This window comes from Camellia sinensis, chromosome 11 (assembly GCF_055761805.1).
Source record: "Camellia sinensis isolate YWXY chromosome 11, ASM5576180v1, whole genome shotgun sequence".
Lineage (NCBI taxonomy): Eukaryota > Viridiplantae > Streptophyta > Magnoliopsida > Ericales > Theaceae > Camellia > Camellia sinensis.
The window spans coordinates 60,454,816-60,480,396 of NC_138971.1; the positions used below are offsets into that span (position 1 = coordinate 60,454,816).

At 40.6% G+C, this 25,581-nt stretch overlaps 1 protein-coding gene across 1 annotated transcript in view; it reads left to right on the forward strand.

Annotated features, from left to right (window-relative positions):
- Nucleotides 1–501: 501 nt before the first annotated feature.
- Nucleotides 502–25,581, forward strand: part of LOC145802356 (uncharacterized) — a 40,285-nt gene continuing 15,205 nt past the window's right edge. Inside the window, exon 1 of the mRNA XM_082895062.1 lies at nt 502–657. Coding sequence (XP_082751188.1) covers nt 502–657 — 156 coding nt within the window. The remainder of the gene's footprint in view (nt 658–25,581) is intronic.

Below are 25,581 nucleotides of genomic sequence, written 5' to 3' on the forward strand. Positions count from 1 at the left end.
CTCCACCCAACCCGGCATCGCCATTACTAGAATCATTGCCAAAAATACTGCTACTGACAGAATCGTCATTCAGGGTCGCCCAGCTCGTCATCCTCCTCATCATCACTCCTGATGATGACCACCTTAAAAGGGGCAACCTTGTTCTGCAAAAGAAGAAATATGAATGAAGAAGTAAGAAAGTTGTGTATAACCACTCAAAACAAATTCTCATCTTTAAGACAACTAACCACATGATGGAAATCAGGAAAAAGTGGAGGAAGTGAACTCGGTGACAAGGGGACGCATTCTCGTCCTTGCCGTCCTCAGATTTCCATGCCTTGTCACTCATGAGGAGCCTTTCCTGGACCACAGTAGCATCTTCACCCATGAGCCCAACTCTATATGGGCTTACCATTTGCTACCTATCCATGACTGCTGGTGTCCCGCAAGGTTGTCCTAAGTCGTGCCTTCTTGTAGGTGTCGCAATGTAAGCGTGCTTCGGGTCAACCGTCAGTGATAGCCATGATGAGAGCCTCTACCACAATGTTCCCAGAGGAGGTGTCACTATTCTTTGGTGTGCTTAGCTCATTGAGACCGATTGTGAAGATAGGAGGAAATGGAAGGAAATCATCATTGGCCATTAGTGGCAATCAAAAGGAGTTCCAGAGAGTTGGGAGAGTAATTTCGGATGGAAATGATGGGAAGATGGATGGTCACACCTTTTTATAAACTTTCAAAGTTGTGAAAACACTATTCTGACTTTGTGATTACTTGAAAAGGCCAATCGACTACTTTCTAATTCGGTCGGCTAGTTTTCTAGCCGGCCAAACTATCATCAGTAGTATGTTGGAGAAAATGTGCTTAGAAATGTGTAGTGGTTACCCAGTGATGTGTGGATGCCATCCTTGTCATGTTTTGAGGTATGGTTGTTCAATGGCACCAGCAAAGAGGAACCCTATTTTGTTGTGTTTTTCTTGCATTTGCCTCAGCAGTATAATGCTTCTATTATTGCAGTCACTCCCTATACGTGCGAAGTGTGAAACCTTCGGTTAATACTGCCTCTGGAGTGGGTTGGCAATTAACACCACTCTCAGTTAATACGGCCCTGGTGTAGGTTAGCAGTTAACACCACCTCGGTTAGTATAGCCCAATACGTGGGTTGGTGGTTAACACTACCTTGGTTAATACTGCCCCATGTGCAGGTTTGAGGTTAACATCAGCTCGGTTAATACCGCCCCCTGCGTGGGTTGACGGTTAACACCACCTCAGTTAATACTGTCCCTTACACGGGTTGCCAGTTAACACCACCCTCGGTTAATACCATCCCCTGCGTGGGTTGACGGTTAACACCACCTCAGTTAATACTGTCCCTTACACGGGTTACCAGTTAACACCACCCTCGGTTAATACCATCCCCTGCTTGGGTTAGCGGTTAACACCACATCAGTTAATATTGTCCCCTGCATGGATTGGTGGTTAACACCACCTCAATTAATATTGCCCCGTGCGCGGGTTGGCAGTTAACACCATCTTTTCTCCTTTCATATTGTGATATGTTTAGAATGTGTTATGGAGTTTCTTATTGCTATGATTGATGGTCATATGTGACTTTGGCTGTGGCCATCCTTGTCTGTTTCCCTCTTGTGTCATGGCACGTATGGGTTTTGCATTTCTTTTATTCATATGGAGCATGCTTGTATGTGTTGTGCGTCGTCCTTCATACTTTCCATGGTTTTTAGCTTGTATTGTATCATTTGCATGAGGTCCTCCTCTTTCTTTTGCCCTTTTTACAGCTTCATCTTTATTCCACCTCGTCACCTTTCATGGCATTCACATCATCAAGCTTTTCAAAACTCCAGCAGCGTGGTACATGTAAGCCCAATTATCAAATTATGGTAGTGCATGCCGTGTAAGCCCAACTTTTTAAATATGTTTCGAGAATGGTATTTGCATTGTGCTCCTGAACTAAATTGGTTTGATTCCTTACAAAGGGATACGTAGGAAATCCTCGGGTCCAACCAAATTTTATCTTTATTTTGTTTGTTTGCCTAAGTCTTACGGCCTCGTCAAAAGGGTCATCTTTAGGGTTTGACATTCACTCATATCATGAAATGATGCATCGAGCTCTGTCAAAGAGGGGCAACTACAAACACTCCATTTTTTACTAACCTTCAGACTTGGGCACTATCTTTTGAATTCTTAATGATAAAGATAAGATGTGTTAATCTTACAAATTTCTACAGCAAGCAGCTTAAGGATCAAGCTTTAAACCCTCTGAATGCATGTTTTCGACAAAATATTTTTTGACCAACATGGAAACTGCTTTCAAAATGAATTTTAGTGGTGTAATTCCAAACATTACCACAATGTTTTGAGGCCCATACTTTCGAAATCAAAGCATTGTATTCTTTCAAACAAATTGAGCAAAGAATATAGTGGGAATAAATGGAAGGGATGAAATCCTCTGAAATACCCGTTTCTCCTTTCAATTCAGGCTACCTTCTCTTGTTGATCTGATGATGTGCTTTCTGGTTGGCCAGACACCCTATGTTGGCCGGTCATAAATACACTCAACCGATCACCAAAGGAAATGACCAGTTGAATATTCCGAGTACAGAGAATTTTCAAAAATTTTAGCTTGTCCAGCACACTTTTCACAAATATCTTAGATATTTACACCCTGAGCTTTATATATGGAGCTCGATAGCTCATTTCAAAAGGGTTGGAAGTTCTTCCCAAAGCTCATAAGAGCCTCTTGACCCTTCTCTCTCTTGACCACATCTCTTACCTACTACCCTTTGATTTTGGACACCTAAGCTCCATTAAAGCTTGATCCTATGCTCCTTGCTAAGACTCTTGGACATTAAACAATACATCTAAAGTGACTAGAGGGAATTAAAAGGGAGTTTGTAAACCAAAAGGATCTACCCTCCTAGGAGGTGATATTCTTGCACTTTTAATCATCTTACTCTCTTCTTTTCTTTGTTTCAAGCTTTGTTTTCACTATGTAACTGTTATAGAGATGTAACAAGTCCTCATGGATGTGGAGGGAGTAGATTTAGCCATCCATCCATTGAGTTGTTAGCCGTTTCGTTACTTTCTTTGGCTTTAACTTCTATTTCTTATGTACCTTGGACCCTTGTGGATGTGTTTGGGAGTAACTATTAGCCATCCATTCACAAGTTCAATAAGTAGAGTAGCTTTTCTTGTTATTATACTTCTCTTCTTCATCTATTCTATCTCTCAAGTATATCAATCCATGTGTTTTAATTCCTTACTCAAAGTCAATAAGTGCTAGGGGTTGTTTCATAGGATTTCTTGGGTGATCCGTGGGATTGGGTATTGAAAAAGTTGTATCCTTACCTTTTCATTGAGTATTTTAAAAGCAAAACAAGAGATTTTGGGTCAAAGGAAGTTGAAACCTCATTTTTCAATCATTTGTGAACATAGAAAGGGGTGTAAGCATCCTTGTTTAATGAATAGATGAGAAGTTTTTCAATAAATTTGATGAATCCTTTGTTTTAATAAGCAAAGCTTCCACCAATAAATGATTTGCATTAATCTATGCTCTCCACTTAATAGCATGTACTTGGGTATTGATTTGCCCTTATTCACAAAGAGAAGATGTAGGTTCCTATCCATTTCTTGGGCTTGAATTTGTTCTTGTCTTTGATTCATTTAATTATTGATTTATTGCAAAATATATGTTGTACATATCTGTTTATATCATTGTTGAGGGTTGGAACCCCTATACCTCTTCCCTACGTGATCCCTATGAGCAGAGGAGTTAGTAAGGGATGAGCACCCCTCAAAAATGTCATTTGGCTTCTATTCTAGAAAATTTGCACTAACTTGAAGAAGAATTCGGCTGGCCACTTCCTTGTTCGGTCGACTCATTTTGTGTCTAGCCAAATGCCCCTTTCCAAGAACAGAGCAAGCAGTTTCTGAGGAGTGCTCTCTTGGATGGTTCTAGAACTCCTAGCTGATTTATTTAGTATTATTTGTTAGATTTAGCAATAGTTTTTCTAAATCAATTCATCTCTATATTAATTTCTCCTCCCTCTCTTTCTCTTATTATTTGTTCAATGTTGTAATAATCTCTCTCTCTCTCTCTCTCTCTCCTCCTTTCTTATTTGAATTATTGTAATAAATTTTAACCCACGTCTTTCTAACCCTTTTATTTACATTCTTTACAGCATCACGTTTTATTGATCATACATGTATATTGCATTCATTTTTTTTATGTATCTGGGTCCAGTTCATTCACGTTTGTGAAATTGTTATTCTTCAAGATGAGTATGTGTGTTGCCCTTAAGATGATATCCATGTCATGTGTTAGCATCCAGACTCTCAAGCGCATGTCGTGTATGTATTGCATTAGTCATTTGTATATAGGATCATGCATATATGTATATATCTATACATTTTTTAGGACTCACCTCGGAGTACTAGGTAAGAAATTTTTGGTTTAGCATATTGCATGTACATGTTCCTTATTAAATTTGTTGCCATATCATGAGGCTAAGTGCTTAGATGAGATATATACTTGAATGCCAGTGGATGGAGGTTGTGTTGCTAGTATTGGAGTGTAATTGATTTGTATGTTTTTGGGTTTGTACAAAAAGGCTTTTAAAAAATGCATGAAATCTAAGCATAATCAAAATCAATGACATAGTCTATATTTGATTGCCTCAGATAATGATGATAGCTTTATTAATAACCGGAATATGAATATATATTGATTATAAATACCACATCATGACTTAGTAGAGGCCGATGTTTTGATCGAGCGTGAGAGAGGTGCTCAATTAATGACCTTTCCCTCTCATACCTAAGTTCCCCGAGCCGAGACACTTTGGTTATGATGGACAATGGCCTTTCGCACGAGTCACGGGTTTTCTAATTTCTCCAAAAGACTAGGTGGTGAATCGGAAATCTGGTCATAGTCCATTCTTGGCAAATGCTTTGCAATAAAATGGATTTTCTCTAAAAATTGATGGATTTGGACTCTCATTTTCTATTTCACATTGCACTAGTGATATCAGATCAGAAATTGGGAGTTTGAACTGTTGGGTGCGCTTGGTAACCACAAAGGCATCCCAGAGTGGCCCAAACCACAAGGGGGGTAAAGTAAAATTTGCCCATAGGTAAAGTTCCTAGAATTTCAAAATCTAAGAGAATAAGGAAATATTTTACTTTAAAAGACAATAATAACTTTGCAACCCTAAACCTTCTTTTTTAAAGCTGTTTCTTTTCAAAGACGTTCTATTTGCATTTTTTTTTTCTAACTCTTTCTCTTTGACGATGTTTTGTTTACGTTCTCTCTGTGTATGTGTGTGTATGTGTATTTCTTTCTCTCTTCAACGCTTTAGATCCAAAAGTTTGTTATCAGCTCTATCCGCCATCACCACCACTATCACAATTACCATGATCAATCATAGTATCGTTTGCTACTGCTAATGTTACCATCCACCACCACCATCACCATCACCATCACCATCTACTATCGTCATTATTGATCATAGCCACCATCTGTTACCACCATCGTCACCATCTTTCAACTATCATTTTATTCATATCTCCATCACGTTTATTTCTGACAATAAAGTTCCTCACATAATCTCCTTTGATTAATGTATGTTTATCTCTTCTTGTTTTTTTTTTCTCCTCTCATTCTTCTCTTTCTCTCTCTGTTATCTTTCTTTCATTTTTCTCTACTCTCTTTATATTGCACAATAAAAGTTCACCGTCTTAGAGAAATTTCACTAAGACAGAAGGTGAAAATGTACTTAAAATTCATCATTTTAGAACACTCAATTTGATTTTTTATATATAAATTTGAAATTAAGGGCTTAATTTTTGTAATTGATTCTCAAATTTTTAATTTTTAATTTTTTGATGGAAATTTCTCTGCGTTTGGACAGTGAAATTTTCAATGTGCAAAAGTTAGTAAAATTTTACTATTTCACTAACATTCTATGACGACCCCAACATGCATATCATTATTGTATTTATGTTATTATGTGAATTTGAATGCTTATGTCCCTAATTTTTGTTTATATCTATTTGATTATGGAATATCTGTTAGGATATCTGATTCAAATTAGAAATTGAAGACCTAAATGAATTCAGAAACAGAAATTGATAAGTTTAATAGACTAATTAGAGTATTTAAAACTTTTTGAGAAGTTTAATTAAAATTTGATTCAGATTAAAAATAATTAGAAATAATCAATTAGAATTGAGTGAAATTAATTAGCCTTAAGCTTACTTAATTAACTTAAGCTAATCTAACCCATATATATATATATATATATTATGTATTATAAGTGAGATTTGATCTCATTCTTCATTATCTTGGCTAAGATTTAGAGAGAGAAGGAGAGCAAACTCTAGAGAGAGAGAGAGAGAGGAAGAATTGTGTAGAGAAGAAGAGTAATTGAGGGAAATTAACTTATAGAACTTCAAATTCAAGCTCTAGGTATGTATCTAACCTCTAAATCTTGAATTTAATCCAACTAAGAAGTGTATTCAAGATGATAATTAAGATTATGTAAGGGAAATTGTAGAATTAACTTGAAGATGGTAGAAATTGGTTTAATATGGACATACATGCATTAATTCATCATTTTTTAGTTTGATTTTCAAAACCCTCACATACATGAAGTTTATACTTCTTGTTTTTAAGAATTCTTTTAAAAATTACACTTATTACTTCAGGTGTAGACATTTTGAAAGGAAAGAGTTGAATTCTTTACATGCATGGCTAAATTGTGAAGTTTTGAGTTTGGTTTTATGAATTGAAAGAGATTTTGGGTCAAAGACTTGTAATTGAACAAGTATTCTTCATTTAGAAAGTGTTTTCATGTCACGACCCAAACCCGCCCCTAAAAATTTGGTCCACGACCGGCCTGTACATAGGCCTCAAAACAGAATTTTAAAATAATATTTAACCATATATGAGGCCTTAGGCGGAAACAATAACAATAAAAGACAACATCCATTGAGTTTGTACATACATGATGGTTTAATTGGATTTAAGCATTTAATTACATTCCAAATATACCTATACAATCACAGATTTTATATAGATCTTACACACTCTTACATAAGACTTAATAATTTATAAGAGTCCCAACAATAAATTAAGGCCTCCACGTGGAGACATACCCCAGGTGACTTGGCAGACAAGCGAACCTCAGTACAACTCTAGTGTCAATTCCCGATGGCTCACCTACAGAAATATACATAAAACAGAATGAGCAAGGCTCAATGAATAATAGCAACTTAAGAAGGTTAATTGAATAAGCAAAACCTTGGATAAAATAAATAGACAGATACCACCATATACAGGTCTTATCTATAACTATATTTCAATACGATCTCAGGTTCACATATAATACAGAACGGCCTCGGGCCCATATATAATACAGAACGGCTTTACGCCCAGTAATATACAGAACGACCATAGGCCAAGTCTTTAAACAGAATGGCTTTAAGCCCAGTAATATACAGAACGGCCATAGGCCCAGTCTTTAAACAAAATGGCTTTAAGCCCTTGAACAGAGTGGTATTGAGCCCTTAAACAGAGTGGCATTAAGCCCAGAATGCAAAACGGCCTCAGCCTTGTTCATGCATGTATGAACCCAAGAGGTGTCTCGTACGGATTCTAGAGGTGACTCACACTGTAGCACTTAGTGTCGTACAGCACTTTGTTTCATATCAGAAAATACAGATTGGCCTCAGGCCTAACAGATCACACAGAATGGCCTCTGGCCTAACAGATCATACAGAATGGCCATAGGCCCAGATTGGCTTTAAGCCCAGTTCATGTATGTATGGACTCAAGAGGTGTCGCACGGATTCTAGAGGTGACTCGCATTGCAACACTTAGTTTCGTACAGCACTTTGTACCATACCAGAAATCATTAGGTCTTAAAGACTAAACAGTCCATATCATGTCATAACATAGCATAACCGGAACGGATAAACATAAACAGAATAATCTTAGCTTCCTAAGAGTACCATTATACAATAGTGCACATAAGTTTCTCATGGTTTAGTTACAGATTAACACAGTTGTCTCGCGTATAACAGAATAAGAATAGTAACTATTATAGATAGCATAATGTTAAACCTTTGCATTCATATCGTAGGTTCTGAACGACCTCGGGTCCATATGTAACACAACAGAATTATTTCAGATTCATACGGATACACATAGCTTTTCCAATTATTCTGATTCTTCGGAGATATCCATACTCGATGACTTATAACTGAACGGCCTCAGGCCCATTAGTAGCAAAACGGTATGCTCTCATACTTACACTGAAACCGTTATTCAAGAATGAACATAAGTTCCCTTTATTCATTAAGAAACGACGTAATTTACTTACGAAGAATAGAATGTTAATATTAACTATTAATCAGAACGATACAGAGGTATACACATTTGTTTAATCGTTCATATACGTTAACATAGTTAACCTGCAATTAACAGAGTGCTAATGGTAATTATTAGCTATAAGTAAAGCATACTATGACAGTACTACTACTCACAATGATCAGCTCCTGGTAGTACTGGGATGATGTCCTCGTCTCGACCTACAAGTATAGTGTACAACACATAATATGAGATTATACTTGATCCTTTACTATTCTCTTTGATCATTCAATCACTTAGCCATGGTGGTACCAAGCTCATTATTCTTTAATAAGTTATTATCCATGTCTCAGAAAACAGGAGAAATCGATGGGAAATGGTTTAGGTGAAGAAATGGTACAAAACTGGTTGACAGAAAGTGAATAGTCGTCACTAATTTTGGCATAACTATTTCTGTATTTAGAATTTGAGAGTGAGATTACCACCATTGGAAACTAGACTTCCGGGGCTAGATTTTAGGCTCAAGAATCACTCAAAACAGAGTCCGGATGGAAAAGATATGCTTGTTCAAAGTTGACTGGACAGAGCTATCTCCGCACGTGCGGGGAAATAGTGTCGCACGTGCGGCCCTGGACAGTTTGCAGTCCGAAAATGGCTGAAAAATTGAGACTTCTCATTTTCAAAATCAAACCTCAATTCCATGTAAATCAAAGCCCAAAACCCTTTAATACATAACAAATTTCATATTATTAATCTCCATCAAACATCATAACCTCAAACTATTACTCAATTTCCAAGCACAAGAACATAATATAGCCATAGTTGGGGTTCAAAGCTCACATCTTCTATATCAATCCTTGATTTCATGTAATTGATGCTTTAAACATAAGGATTCAAGATAGGTAATCATACCTTAGTTCAATCTTTGTCTTCCTTTTAATTCTCCTCCATTTCCTCAAGCCTCCATGGTTGATCTCCCTTCTCTTTCTTCAATTCCCTTTAAACCCCCATGATTGTTAAGCTTTTCTTCAAGAATCTTGGTCTCTCTTCTCTTTTCTCCCTTACGGTTCTCTTCTCTCTCTTTTAGATATTTTGGCTCCCAAAAGATGAGACTAACCACTCAAAAACATGTCTATATATCCAAATAAACACACACACATGACTTAACACAATAGGGAGAGCCAAACGTGGCCTTACGAATCGTGCAAAATTAAATTTCAATTAAAGTTCTCAGGTGACTCTAAAAATTACGCTGATCATAAATATGTCCCGTGCTCCGGTTTCTGAAGCCTCTAGGGCCTTCAATTTGCAGTATAAAGTTAACCACCCAAACGTGCATTAACGAATCAGACAAATTAGATTTCCAATTAATTTTCCCAAATAGTTCTAAAAATTCCCATTAACATACCCAAGTACTCAATTTTGATTTCTGAACCCATAAAGGTCGGTAATTTCAATTTTAAATCCGTAACTCAACAGATAATGATTTCTTATACGCATTTTGGGGTCATTACATTTCATATGTTAGTACTAGCCATGAAAGTTCTTGGACTTTAAACATGTGTTTTGAAAGCTCAAAATTCTGTTTTGAAAACCCAGATTTCAAACTCATCGCTCGAGTGGTGACCACTCAAGCGCACTTCATAGGCATCCAGTATTTTTGCAAAGACATTGCACATTGCTCAAGTGATCAAGAGTTTGCTCTAGCGAACTTAGTTTTCAATGTACTTGGCTTGAACGACCATCAAGCCTAGATTTCGAGCATCCAGTACTTTTGCAGACTAACCAGACTGTTCAAGCAACCAAAGGATCGCTTGAGCGAACACTCTGTTTTCAGTAACTTCAAAAATACACTTTCATGTGCATGCCTTCACTTCCATATTCTTTTAGGCATTCTTAGGCATTGATTGGACTATATTAAAGAAGGAATAAGCTAGAAACATATTTAAAGAATTGAATTAAGATAGAATGCTTGTTTGAATGTTGTGTTTCAATGTGTATTTGTTATGTGTTTTGTCTAGGTTGGTCATCTGAGGCCTAGCTTTTATTCAAGCCCACTGTGAGTAACATCTCTATAAAGCTATGTTTAAAATGTATTTTGAATTGTTCAAGAATCATGTTTTGAAATCTTATTTTATACCTATGAATGAATATCCTTTTTGAAAATGTATTCGTGGCATCTTTTAGTGAGGCCCTTGCCTAGGGACAAAATACCATGGCTCATGAATTAATTGAAACACAGAGATCTCTGATGTTTGACCCGTTGTGGTCCCATTGAATTGACCTTAATGGTCCCATTTGTTTCGGCATATCGAATTATTATTACTCTATTGGATGTTACCACATATAATGGTTTGAATGGATATTGTTAACACAAAGGATTGATATAATTGAATATATGAATTGTTTGGAAGTTGAAAGATATGTTTTATGAGATGTTAGATTTCATTCATCAACCCTTTATATTGATGTTACTCATTAAGTTTAAGCTCATCCCTTTCCTTATATATATATGTAGGTGAGTACATGGATCGTCAACTTTAGAGTTGCTTTCGAGAGTCCATCCTTTTAAGAAGCCGTTAGTCAAGTGCCTTTGTGTTGGGGCGTTGCTTGGTCTCTAGTGGAGACAAACTTTTGTCAAACCCTTTTGTTTAGTCCTTTGTGTTGTTTATAAATGGAACATGTATGTATGTATTTATGTTTAAAAGTTGAAGTTTAAGTTTAATGTGAATATTATTATGGAATGATGAATGAGTTTTATGTTTCCTATGAAGTTTATCATGTAAGTATAGCTCAACGGACTCGATTTATTATTGATAATTGTTTCCGCTAAGCCCCGTTAATGATAATCAATTTTGTAATTGTTATTGAGGCTGTAAGTAATCTATGATTATTAGCCGGTCATGACGTAGACCTCTAGGAACGGGTTCGGATTGTGGTACTTTCCCAGTAAAATTATATATTTTTTGAAGGATTTTACATTGTTCATGAATCTTATTTTATAAATCTTGATGAAATGATTATAAAAATATAAATTTGGTAAAAAATAGAAATATAAATAAAAAAGTTATTAAATTTAAAATTTTAATTCACTTCACTAGCATTGAAAATTTTATTGTCCTTATTCTTCTACAAACTTAGAATGAGGAGCTAAAAAAAATTTCCCAAGCTTTTATATAATTTTCCCATAAAAAATGAATTTGATTTATACTGTAAATATTTTTTAAACTTAAAATATTATTATAAGTTATTTTTGTTATTGTTGAGTGTCTCACTTAAATTAAAACATCTCAATTTTGTTTGGTTTTTTAACGATCAAACACATCCCTAGGGACCTCTAATACGAATAATAATTTCTAAAGATTCTCCATTGATGTATTGGAGGAAAACTAGCTTTGACCTTGAAGACATTAGGTCACCTACTCTATCAAAGAAAATAAAATACAACAATAATTCATCCCATTAAAAATATCACCACTAATAGCACTAATGAATTAAAAAAAAAAAATTACAACTCCAAGATCAAAATATTACATCATTCATGACGGAACCCACTGCCACCTAATTAGTGGGAGCACTAATTAGTGCTCCCAAACATTTTTCAATAAAATATTATTGGTCTGCACATACTCTTTTTAAAAAATGAATAGTCAAAAGATAAAGACACTAATGATTATAGTGTCTTTTGGGAACGGATCAAAAAAGTCGGTTTTTTAATTTTTAATTTTTTTAGTTAAAAAAATTAATTTTTTTATCTAAAATAATTCAATTTTTTTGCATAAAAAATTACTAAAAAAATTAAAAAATTTAAAAATTAATTTTTTACCAACTTCTTAAAACACCACTATGTAAACTTTTGATTTTTATATTAAATTTGTGAATTATAAAAAGTAAATAAAAATTATTATTTCTTTCTCTATAAATTTAAATTCAAACACATGAACACTTTTACCCATTAAAATCAAATAGTATGGAGCTATTAGCCTGACAAACGTATACGAGTTTAATTCTATTAAGAGAGTTGTTATGTACGCATAGGTATGTAGTATGCATTTAACATAATTATAACATCTAATAATAAATACTATAATATGTTTTAATTTTTCTCATTAAACTAGTTTAATATTTTTTTATCACAAATTGCTCACATATTTTCACTATATTATTCATAACATAACTATATGTAGACGTCCCCGAAGGGAAATCCCGTTCTGTTCATTTGGGCTCACTACAGTTCGGACTCAAATTGTCACGGTCCTGTATCTAATCTCGCAGAGTGCAATACAAGACTGATGAATCATCAAAGAGTCTAAATCCGGCAAATCGTTTTTGAAAACAGATTTCTTTGAAAGAAGTGCCAAACATGGACTGCTTTGCCAGATACAGAGTCGCCACCTAAATATTTTATTTTGGGGAATTTAGGAAATCCTGACTCGTTTACCTAAGGCCACGTGTCCGTCATCACCAAAGTTGCCTCGACTCGGGAACTTGGGTACGATTGGGGAAGGTCACTTCGTGAGCACCCCCGCTCGCCCGATCAAAGATCGGCCTCTACTAACTATGATATCGAGTTTTGAAAACATTATGTGCTCTTATTCCGGTTATTAGCCTAGAATTGTTACGTGATGCGCACAGCATACAAGTATAGACTGGGTCGCCTGAATTGGAACAAAACATCTCATGTTTGTTTTGAAAACGGTTTGCTACTTGCAAGTAGGCTAAAATGCAGATTTTGCCACCCTCGGGTGGGATTAGAAAACATGGTTTTACAACTATCTAGTAGGCTTAAAACTCACAGTCAATGCATTATTCCAATTCAGATAACCCAACCTTCACCCACAGGCACTCAGGCAGGTATATCACATAAGCAAATAGCCTCATGGTAAGCATGCTATCATGGCAGTCACTCACACGCATGCAAGGATGCTAAAGCATAAAACTTACCATGTACTCCAAGCCAAAACAGAAGCTGATTAGAAATCATGCATGAATCCTAACTATGCTGGAATACCAAATGCAACACATGCAAAATGCAACTAAAATAAACTCGGCTATTCTACAATGGCATGTGAAATGTTACAACTAACACGTATTCAACTCAGAATTGAAATACAATGCAGTTAGTATGATGCGCCGAGCCCGGTGCATGCAAGATAGATGAATGAATGCAAACATGCGAGCATAAGTATGCTAATTGAAACATGCCCTAATCTAACCATCATAAGCTGATAAATAAAAGGGAGAAAGACGTGGGGTTAGAAGACATACATCACACACACGCACACTTATTACAACATTGCCCCCCTCGAGGGGTCCGAATAAATAATACAGCCTGAATAAATAATTACAGTCCGAATGAATGATTAAATATTACAAAACCCTAATTAATTAAGAAATTAACTAGGAAAGCAAATAAACTATCATGCAAATTCATGGACCGCCTCAGCACTGTTACGAATGATGAAAGATGCATGCTCGAGTTGTCTTGCGTAGAAATCCATTGCGATGCCCCGATTCGCCTCTGTTTGCAATTAATCCCAGAATGCTGTGCAAGGCTTTAGAAAGTTGCTGATTTCTGATTTGCTGCAACAGAGAGCAAGAAAGGGGCATGGCAAAGTATTTTCACATATGTATGCACACCTCGATCCTCGTGCCACCAATCACGCATCTCGATGCACGATGGCCGAGGAGTCGAATTGCACGACTCGATGTGAAATGAATGCACATATAAACACAACAAGGCCTAGACTCCATCATGGTTAATCCGGAGTGTCGGTGACCGGGAATTGAGACACGTTTCGTCACTTTGAGTACGAAACGCCCTCGTTTCCCATGTTTGGACTAACTCCTACTCCAAACACAATGCAATATACATGACATGCACAAATGCAACTAGCATGCAATCCTAATGCAATGTGACCTAACCATGCAAACATGCAAGGATGAGATGCAAACATGCTACTAGCATACACAATGCTATAAACTATATGGCATACACAATGCGACTAACGACCTAGCATACACGATGCTATGGACTAAAATGGCATGCACAATGCACGTGATGTAACATAGCATACACAATGCTCTAACATGCAACCTAGCATATGCAATGCTATGGACTAAAATGGCATACACAATGCACATGATGTAACATGGCATACACAATGTTCTAACATGCAACCCAGCATACGCAATACTATGGACTAAAATGGCATACACAATGCACGTGATGTAACATGGCATACACAATGCTCTAATATGCAACCTAGCATACGCAATGCTATGGACTAAAATGGCATACACGATGTACGATGGACTTACACCAACATGAGTGGACCTCAGCCACACTCACATCAGTGGCCATATGATGGAAATGAGACAACCGAAACACATACAAACATGCACGATGCAAGGGATCGATCCCAAGGCATCAAATGCCACTCTACCAAAGCATGGAAAAGGATGCAATATGGCATACAAACGCACAAATTCCAGCTCTGAAACATGATACAAAATGGTTCTGAAACATGCAAACATGGCACACAATGCAAGCTAGGGGGCCCGGGTACCGAAACTAGTGTAGTGCGTTACACTAGAGGTACCCAAAGCAATGCACTAATGGAAAAACCAACCCCAAACAGACCCTAGGTAGGTCTGAAACGGTGGGGAAATGGCCTAAAATGATGGCTCGGAATGCAACGAAATGGAGCTCATTCAATAGTCGGTAAATGAGGCATACAAGCCCGACTCTTAAACGCATTTAAAGAGTATAAAACATGACAATATGGCATTCAAACAAGCTCTGAAATATGATATATAATGGCCCCAAAACAAGGAAATACCTCAGTATATGCATGTAATGGACCCCGAAACTCAAAGCTAAGCATAGGTATTGAACTACAAGCATGCAAAAAAAATATCATTCGACCACAAGACTCAAAAACGGAGCTAGGGCAGTCCAAAATATGCACAAGTTCAGTTTAAGGCATGGCCAAAAATAGCTAAAATCAAGAGTCAACAAAGCATGCAAAGAAAGCTAGTGAACCATGATTTACACTATAGCTATATGAAGCACATGAGGGCTCACCAAACCAGCCAAAAAAAGAAGTATTCCATGCTAAAATATACCCAAATAACCACTGAAACTCAGTCAATGTATGTTAGAATGAGGTGCTCCTTTGAGAGGCCAACAAGAGGGTTGTTCAACACATACAAGATAGACATGCAACATGGAAAAACCACCTCTGGAAATCAGTTATGAGGGTCCTAAAACTCACCAAAAAGACCCTGAAATAGGTCAATGAAGCATGCAAATGAAAGTCCCTTTGAAAGGCCTTGGATGGGATTGCTCTACACATGCAAAATAGACACTTCATACGGCCAAAAGGGCCCCGGACAGAGCTAAAACAGACCTTAAAACTCACCAAATAAGGCCTGAAATGTGACTTCACAACATGCAAGTAGGGGCCCCTTTGGAAGGCCAAAAGGGCCAACAATCAAGACAAGGAGAGAGGGGGTCACCCCCCTATGATTTTGGCTCTCAAAGCGGTGTCCTAGCCACTGAAAATCCACTGGATTTCAGTGGCTAGGAGGCCAAACAAAGCATGAAACAAAGGCCTAGATGCAAGGCTCAAAACAAGAGGCAAACAAGCATACAAGGGGGTAGATGACCCCCAACAAAAAAATTTCCTTAACCAAACTTCAAAAGGGGCCCAAAACAAGACTCTTTTCAGTTTATGACAAATCTCGAAAATGCTTGCAAGTAAGGCTAAGATAGGAAGCAAAATAAGCCTACAAAGAGGGATCGAGCATACAAGGAGGTAGATGACCTCAAACAGAAAAGTGTCCTTAATCAAACTTCAAGAGGAGCTCAAAATAAGACACTTTTTAGTTTAAGACTAAACCCAGAAATGCTTTCAAATAAGGCTAAAGAATGAAGCAAGATAATGCAAAAATGGAGAAAATAGAGACTTACCCTTGTAGAGAAGACCTCCAGCAACTTCTGAACCAAGATGGTGAGCCTTCAACCTCTACAAATCAGTTCCAAGATATTTGGATGGATGGTGGAGGTGTTGTGCTAAGGGTTGGTGTACAAATGGCCAAGAATGATGGAGTTTAGAGCTTGGGATGGAGAGATATGGAGAGTTGTATGCAAAGTGCCTAAACCAAATTCTTCAACCCTTGAAAATGGAGAGGAGGGTTAGTTTTATAGAGGGAGAGGGCCAAGGCTTCTTGGAGAAGCCTCAAGTAAAAAGGCCAAGCTTCTAAAAGAAGCTAAGCAAAAGGGTCAAGCTTCCTCAAGAAGCTTGACAAAAGAGTCAAGCTTCTCTTAGAAGCTAAGCAAAAGGGTCAAAACCTCCTTAAGAAGACAGACAAGAGGGTCAAAATCTCGGAGGATGGGTCAAATGCTTCACAGTTGGCACAACTGTGTTGCACTTAGGAAGGCCAAAAAGCAGACGGCTAGCCGACCAGCCAAGGTGGTCGGCCGACCACTTACCCTAGTCAGCCGACCAGGGTTCAAAAGGGTCAATGTGAAATGCTGGTCGGCCATACCAGAAAGGTGGCCTCCTAGATGAGTACAACACAGCTATATGGTGGGAGACCAGAAATTGTGGCCCAAGAGAGAGAAAAACCAGCTTTCTAGCAAGGTTCAAAAGGGTCAGGAAGAAAAGCTGGTCGGCCTACCCATATTGGTGGCCTCCCAGATGAATACAACACAATGGTGGTAAGGGAGGCCAGAAATTATGGCCCAAAAGTGAGGAAAACCAGCTTTCTTGTCAAGAAAACCGGCTGGAGGAGAGAGAAAATGATTTTCAAAAGAATTGCTGGTCTCCCACTATAGTACCACCTTCCAAACAATGAAAATAGAGTCCATACCAAAAATGAACCCTAACCGATGCAAAAGGAGGGTTCGGGGGCCAAAACACGCGGCCCGGGGCCCCAAAAATAGGCTGTTAGGTACCGGAAGTGGCGTGCGACCACGAAGGTGGTCTCTCGGGTCACAGTGTCCCTTAAAAGAGAGGAAACAAGGTGTGTGCCAAAAATCAGAGAAAACGGAGGTAGTTAAGCGGTCCCGAACCGAGGCACACGGCCGACGGCTCCGAAAACCGGACACTGGTCTCTAAACGGGAAAAATGGCCTACGATCATGAAACGTAGCCTACGGCCACTAAGAGATGGTCTACGAGACCTCTCCCTCCCTTCGGGAATAGAAAATAGAGAAAACAGGACTTGGTTCGCGAACCGAGGCAAAGCACAACAGAGCCCCGAAGTCCGAAGGCAAAGCTCGCAGCCGAGACTCTAAAACCTCAGAACGAGCACAATATGCATGATCACTGAGCGCTCAATTGGTGACGTCTGAGTCTTAAGGTCGGTCAAAAATGGGGTGTCTACAGTTGCCCCTTTTTGACAGAACTCGAAAGTCATAAGTGACGGGAGTGAATGTCAAAGCCCAGAGACGACCCATGTTTGACAAGGCCGAAGACTTAGACAAACAGGCGAGATAAACAAAGATGTGCCTGCAGGCATGCCCGTAGGCAGGGGCAAAATGCAGAATGATATGCACCAAGCCGGACGTAACTCATGATCATACAAAGCAGCAAGCTGTAATGAAGCAAGTATTCACAATAGATGCAATAGTTTTAAGCAAGAATGCAAAGCAACAACTACATTACATGCAGTTTAAGAATACGGAAAATTATTCAATCCTCGCCACGTCTCACATGGAGAAGATACAATACCTGTGCGGTTTGTTCGGTCGCACCAGCTTCAAATGAACCGTACATACAATATTGTGCCTGCAAAAGAGAGAAGCTTAACAAGAACAACATAGTTAGCAACATATGTTCAACGCTATATCGAATGCAGAAAAACATGGTGTCGATGGGAGAGTGCATCGTAATGCGAGGAGAAATGTGCGCGACAATGCAAGTTAAGCAAGAACGCATGACAATACCAATGAAACGTGCACAACAATGCAAGTGGTGTGCATGAGAATGCAAGTGACGTGCATAACAATGCAGGATAAGTACAACTTCGAATGCACATTTGACACAAAACAACGGGCAAAGAAATGCAAGTTTCGACGAGGGCGACTCAATCGCGGCCTCCGGTTTACGTCCCGGAAGGGTCACAACGTACTCAAAAAGGATACATCTTGCTTTTGACGAGTAACGATGAAACACGCATCGAAAGTTGGAGTTGAAGTTCCCGCGGAGGGATTTCGATCACTACCAAAATTTGCAGAGAGCTCAAAGAGGCATTGGGGACCATCTTGGGAACACTACCGACCAGGTTTGGAGGCCACCGACCAGGTTTGGTGCAGGGGGTGGTCGGCCTACCAGAAAAGGTGGTCGGCCGACCACCTAGACAAAAACAGGGGCAGTTTGGTACATTTGCATCGGATCTTTAAATACACTCGACCAAAACACTTTTCCTCACAACTTCAAGTCTGAAATCAGCTCTCCTCCCTTCCTAGACCATTTTTCCTCTCAGATCTGCGCTTTATACGCATTTTCAATGCCCCACGCAAAGTTGTTTCGCGAAATCTTTCAGTTTTCTTCACTTTGAACCGATTAAATTTTGATTTTGGTGCTTCTTTCTCCATTTTCACCACTTGGGGTAAGTTTGACTCAATATTTGGAACATTTTCTTAGGAGTTGACTTTTGTTGACTTTTTCCTTTCTCGAGAGTTGACTTTTGTTGACTTTTTCCAATTTTGGCTCATTTTGCTCATTTTTGCTCCTTTTTGCAGATTTCTTGAGATGGCGGGTCATTTCCCTCATGGCGGAGGTCCTCCAGGTGTAGGGGGTGAGCCAGATATCATGTCTTTGCCTCCGAGGGTTTGGCCATTCGATCCCGAGAGATATCACCCTCGGGAGCATATCCTTCCCCGGGCCGTCTTCTACCATTTTATCGATTTTGATGATCGAGCACCTGTGATCTGCTATTGCGGGAGCCAGAGTCCCACCTCTCTCATCAGGCACGGGAGGTATGTACTTCACTTTTACATTTTTCGCAATGTATTATGCATTTTCTGTGCATTTCATGCTTTCGCTATGTTTATCTGCTCATTCTAGCACACAGCTTGTTCTGAACACTTAGTCTATCACACAGTATTTCGTTTACATTTTGAACACACAACTCAATCACTTGAATTTCCAAACACGCAGCACACACTCGTTGAGAGTTCAACACGCAGCCTAAACTGTTGAGGTGAACACACAGCCCATTGTTTCCGAAGTTTGAACACGCAGCCCAAACACTTGATGTTGAACACACAGCTCGAACTTTGAGATGAACACACAACCCACTATTTCTGAAGTCTGAACACGCAGCCCAAACACTTGGTGTTGAACGCACATCTCGAACTTTGAGATGAACACACAGCCCACTATTTCTGAAGTCTGAACACGCAGCCCAAACACTTGATGTTGAACACACAGCTCGAACCTTGAGATGAACACACAGTCCACTATTTCTGAAGTCTGAACACGCAGCCCAAACACTTGATGTTGAACACACAGCTCGAACTTTGAGATGAACACACAGCCCACTATTTCTGAAGTCTGAACACGCAGCCCAAACACTTGATGTTGAACACACAGCTCAAACCTCGAGATGAACACACAGCCCACTCATATACTTCATGTTGAACACACAGCTCACATATTTCAATTCCGAACCCACAGCTCATATGTTGATTGTGAACACACACCACACACTCGTTGAGAATTGAACACACAACTTATGGCATTGTATCTGATTTAATTTGCGCACAGCTCATATTTTCATGTTAAACTGAATATATGTATTCATTTTGAATGCAGGTATCTTCCCGTATTACACGGGGATACGGCTCCATCGTTGCGAGGGAGTGGTATACAGAGCTCCCGGAGGCCATTCGTGATTGGGTTGATTAGGCAAGGTTCGGACCCTTCTGCGTGGGGATATCTCGCTATCCTGCTAGCAGGACGTTGATGGGCACCCTTGTAGAGAGATAGTGGGACACCACCAACTCCTTTCATTTCTCGACTACCGAGGACATGACTATGACCCCGTTCGACTTCGCTGTGCTGACAGGCCTTGACGTGGGAGGCTGGTCGATCCCTTATGACGAGGACATGGGCGAGTGGGAGGCTGCCTGGATTTATCTGTTGGGGGCTCGCCCACCGGTTGACAGATCATCGGGCAGGGTCCGGTACACTTGGTTTTCCACACATTTCAGGGGGACCGAGCCCGAGACTCCTGAGGAGATAGCACAGTACACTCGAGGGTTCTTGATGTTCCTCCTCAGGACCACTCTGTTCTCCGATAGGGGGAACACCGTCGGACTCTATCTGCTGAGTGCTCTGGTAGACCTATCACAGGTCAGTCGGTATGACTGGGGTGGCGCTGGCTTGGCTACCCTCTATTGCTACATGAGTGCGACCTCCCGCGGACGGGGCAACATAGTTGGCGGTTATTGGAGAGCCTGGGAGGTACTTTCTGCCCTCTCGATTTACATTTTTGCTTTTTGTTATCTGTACACTGCACACACGGCACACTTTACATTTTGTACTTTGCATTCCGCTCTTAGCATTTTGCATTCTCTGTACACTCTGCATTCACATTCTGTACTCAGCATTCCGTATTCTGATGGCTATTGCTCTGTTTTCCACAGTTATGGGTTTTCGTGTACTTTCCGACGCTGGCCCCGGAGCTCGAGGTGGTGGTGCCTCTCACGATCCCTTACTCACTTGTATTCGAGGGCCAGTACCGGCCGAGGGCCCGGGAGACTTTGCCCTACTTGCGGCAGTATTTTGACATAGTGCGGACGACCGAGGTAATTCAAAACTCTCAGTTCCCCATGTTTTCATCTTTGATTCATCTTGCACATTTATGATTTCTAATCGGCCCATGCATTGGTTATCCGCAGATCACATGGAAGCCCTGGGCGCCCTTAGGTGGAAACACCCGATTTCAGTTTGCTGGGGGGTGTGCCGCTTCTCGGTACAGGATCTTATTTGAGGGGCCCGTTGGTAGGGCCTGGTTTCTGGGGGACCGCTTCATGCGTCAGACTATGGGCTACCCCGAGCAAAGTGTCCCCACAGCACCTCTGGTCGATATGCGGTCTACTGAGGGGCTCACTCCCCAGGATATTGAGTCGGCCATGCTGGGCACTGATGTACTTCTGTATTTGGAGGAGGGGGAGTACGCGACCCACCGTCATACATACTTGATGCCTCCATTGACAGGTGTCCGTACTCCCACGAGGAGGTCTGCTGGCATACCATCATCGAGTCGAGCTCGGGTTGCAGATATCCCTTCTGCCAGCAGGGTCGGTACATCTAGAGGTGGGGCTGGACTGGTTCCCCCGATTCCCCCGACTCATCATCACGCCGGGTGGCCAGATATCCCCACCGAGTTGACAGGATGGCGATACGGGACTGCCTACCCGATTTCGATAGAGCCTCCATTGCCTGATCACCGATACGTCAGAGATCCTGACTCGCCACTGGTATACTTTACAGTTTTGATTTATCACTCAAATACTTGGACATTCATTCATTTACTGATAACTTGCATTTGCATCTACAGCCTCCCAGCGAGTATACTGAGGGGTTGCTCGGGTTGGTGGCCTCACTCGAGGGTATGGTCCTGCGGAGGGAGACGCAGCTATTCATTGCTGGTGTTTCGGTATTTTTCAGTTTTCTTGCATTTATCATACTTTTGATGACATGCTGAATTCAACTATTTCACTGCATTGGTTGGCTGTATGTGTAAAGCACATCTGACACACACCACATTCATATACTATATCTGTATACACCTACTCTTTGTAGTTCTTGCATCTGCATCTGATATACATACTTTGGCTGACGTATTCAAATTGCGCTCTTTCTTTTCAGATGCCTCCGCTACATACTGGGCCACATGCCGAGCCGTCCAGGCCTGCTCGGAGAGCTGGGAGAGGGGGTTCGACTCGCGGCCGAGGCAGACGCAGAGCACCTGTCGTAGAAGAGGAGTCCAGCGAGGAGGAGGAGCCTGCACATCCCCAGTCAGAGACATCCGTTGGCAGAGAGGATGACTCTGGTTCCGGTTCCGGTAGTGGAGATGATGCCGACTCCGATTCCGAGGGCGGCGACTCCGATTCCGATGATGATGATGGTGCAGAAGTTGTTCCGCAGAAGAGGACGAAGAGGGCCTCTTATTCCTGTGCTTGATAGCACTGATGCAGCTGTTCCTGCTTTATTATTTTTTTTTACTAGTAGTTGTAGTACATTGTACGTTATTAGGCAGTTTTATTTTCTGTAAAACTTGTACCCTTGTTGTAAAATGTTGTAACAAAGAAAGCATGATGGAATGAAACAACTTTTTAAAAAGGTGTTGCATTTTATGTTCTTAGCATTGCATCGCATTATTTTGCACGAAAATGAGATTGAATGGAATTGTGCACTGAAAATTGCCAAGTCAGGTAGTGAATCGACACAACGAACTAAACGACTTAACTTACTAAGAAACAACAAATCGTTAGAAAGTTTACAACCTGATAAGCAAAACACAGCAATGTTAATTAAACAAAGAGTAGCAACTCAATATACGAAATTCGATGACTCGATAAACAAGACTCGATAAACAAAACAACTCGATGATCAAAACAACAACTCAAGAAGCAAAACAACAACAACTCGATAAACAAAATGCATTGCGGACGATCAGAGTGACGGAATGCATCCGAAATAGAGGAAAACTCGCACCTTCAACACTCCCGATGCATGGAAATGCTAGGAACCTTCTTCTAGAGGCTAGGACAAGACCAAAGCCCCACTTGTCTTCATGGCCGACCATCAGAGGGAGCTGGCTGACCGGCTTTTTTTATTGGAGAACAAGGGGGTGGTCGGCCTACCAGAAAAGGTGGTCGGCCGACCACCTGGATTGGCATCCACCAAATTGTTGACACGTGTCCTCCGAACAGTGCCTTATCCTCTATAAAAGTTCCAGCTTCGTGGTTCATCCATTTTATCTCAGTTTTGCACCAAAATGGAGGCGTTCCTTGTCCAAAATCTCACAGCTTGGATTGCTTCTCTAGATGGCTCGAAAAAGTTAAACTTCCGGGGCTTCGGCTTGAATGCACTATTTACGCTGGGTCGTACTCCGTTGCATCTTCCTTTCCTCCATGCCGCGACAAGGTTTTGGCATCCGATAACACGTTTTTAGCTTTAGCGGGCAAGATATGCGTCCTACCTTCGAAGATTTCCAAGCTTTGATGGAATCCGAGCGCAATGAGGAAATCTTACCTCAACTCCGATTTGGCCATGTTCAAGCCTTAGGACGAATGTGCGACCTTACTTTACATGATGCTCGATCATTGGTTCACGACGAGGAGCTGGACATCCCAAGCTTGGTTCGCTGGTTTTCTGATGCTGGTGACCGCGGCGACCATCATTGGATGGGCTATCGGTGACACACGCTTTGCCTATGCTTGCTATCTCATTTCTTGCTTGCCCTGGGCTCCGGTGGATTCAGTGTCTGGTTGATCGAGGTTGCCCGAGGTTTCAAGGAGGGCAAGAATTGCATTGCCATGACATTGGCTAAGACATTGATGGGCTTAGACGCTTTTCATCACCGGGAGACGGCTAGGCTTGCGGGGAGCCCACTACTATTGCAGATAATGTTTCCCACCCAATCTCACATATGTATTGCTCACATCACTCGGCCCTCAGGCTCGATTTTTCTCACAAAACCCTTTTCTTTCTTTTCTCTCATCGTACATCTCTCTATTCTTTATTCTCTCATTTTTTATCCCTCTCCAAGTGTGGCTGATGGACAAGTTACAGATCGTGGAGTCTTGCCCAGCATACTCAGCTCGCGGCTAATTCTTTCGACAACGCCTGGTCGATGCCCTGGATGAGGGGTGGTGGTACAACTAGATGTGCAGTTTGTCCGCAAACCGCATCGCTTGGCACTGTCCTTGGCTCAACCTGCCGGCAATGAGTTACAACATGACCCATCAACCTGGGATTCAATTGATTAGCATGACACACTGTGTCTTCTATTTTTCGTTCCGGTTCCGGTACTAGTTCGGACATGATCAGACCTTCCCGCCAGAGGGGATAGAGTACCTTGCTGCATTCCCAGTCCGAGGCGCACAGCTTGCCCGGTATGCCACAGCATGGAGGACTAGAGAGCTGCTGGCCCCGCTCCTACTTTCAGTTGCACTTTGTCTGATGAGTGCTTGGATTGGCTTAATGAAGAGGCACAGGAAGGGCCCACTTTGGCATCAGAGGCTTCGACCAGCTCTGGGAGGGGGCGCAGGAACACCTGACTTATTTATGCCCCAGATTTATTGTTTTATTAGTACTTTTAAGTTTTATTTACGAATGTAATAAAAAGAAACTTCAATTTGTATGCAAGAGCAGGAGAACTCTGTATTGAAATCAATGAAATTGAAGGTTGTGGGTACTGAAAATTTTCCGCTTTGGTCCAAAAATGGTCTAAGTTGTAAAAAGATTAATTTTGAACAAAGTCAACTTTTATTAAAACTTTTTAAAACCATTTTCGATATGGATCAGAACTGGACACGCCTGAAACCTGTCACTGAGATGCATAACCACAGATCCTAGCAACTGGAAAGTTGCCCCTAGTCTGAATAGTACCGCGGCACTGCAAGGCAACAAAAAGTTGCCCCTAGTCTGAAAAGCACTGCACCGGGGATCATACCCGAACTCTCGAATGCTGAATAGACAAAGATGGCCGAGATGATCAAATGGACAAAGTTGATCAGGGAAAACTTTATGGCTGAACTTCAGGATGAAGTTGCCTACGTATCCCAAAGATGGGAATCAAGCCTTACGTAGTTCAGGCTTCAGGTTCACTCGAGTATTTTCACTCTCATTTTACGCTCTAACTTTTTCCAAGGCCACCATTTGCGGGTTTTCAACCTTGCGAGCACAGTTTTTGCAATTTCAAATTTTAAGTGCTCTGATTTTTGCCTAGGTCGCCCTTTCGGGTTTTCGGCCTAGCGAGCCTCTCAGGGGTAATATTTCTTCAACTTGTCCATGTTGATCGGCTATGAGAACTCTAGGCCATCTAGGTCCATCAGAACCACAGCTCCACCTAACCAGATAGACTTGATGATATAAGGGCCAGTCCAATTGGGTCTAAACTTGCCCCTAGGGTCGTGGATGGGAGCTCGGTTGTCCTTAAGCACCAAATCTCCTTCTTTTAGATTCCTAGACT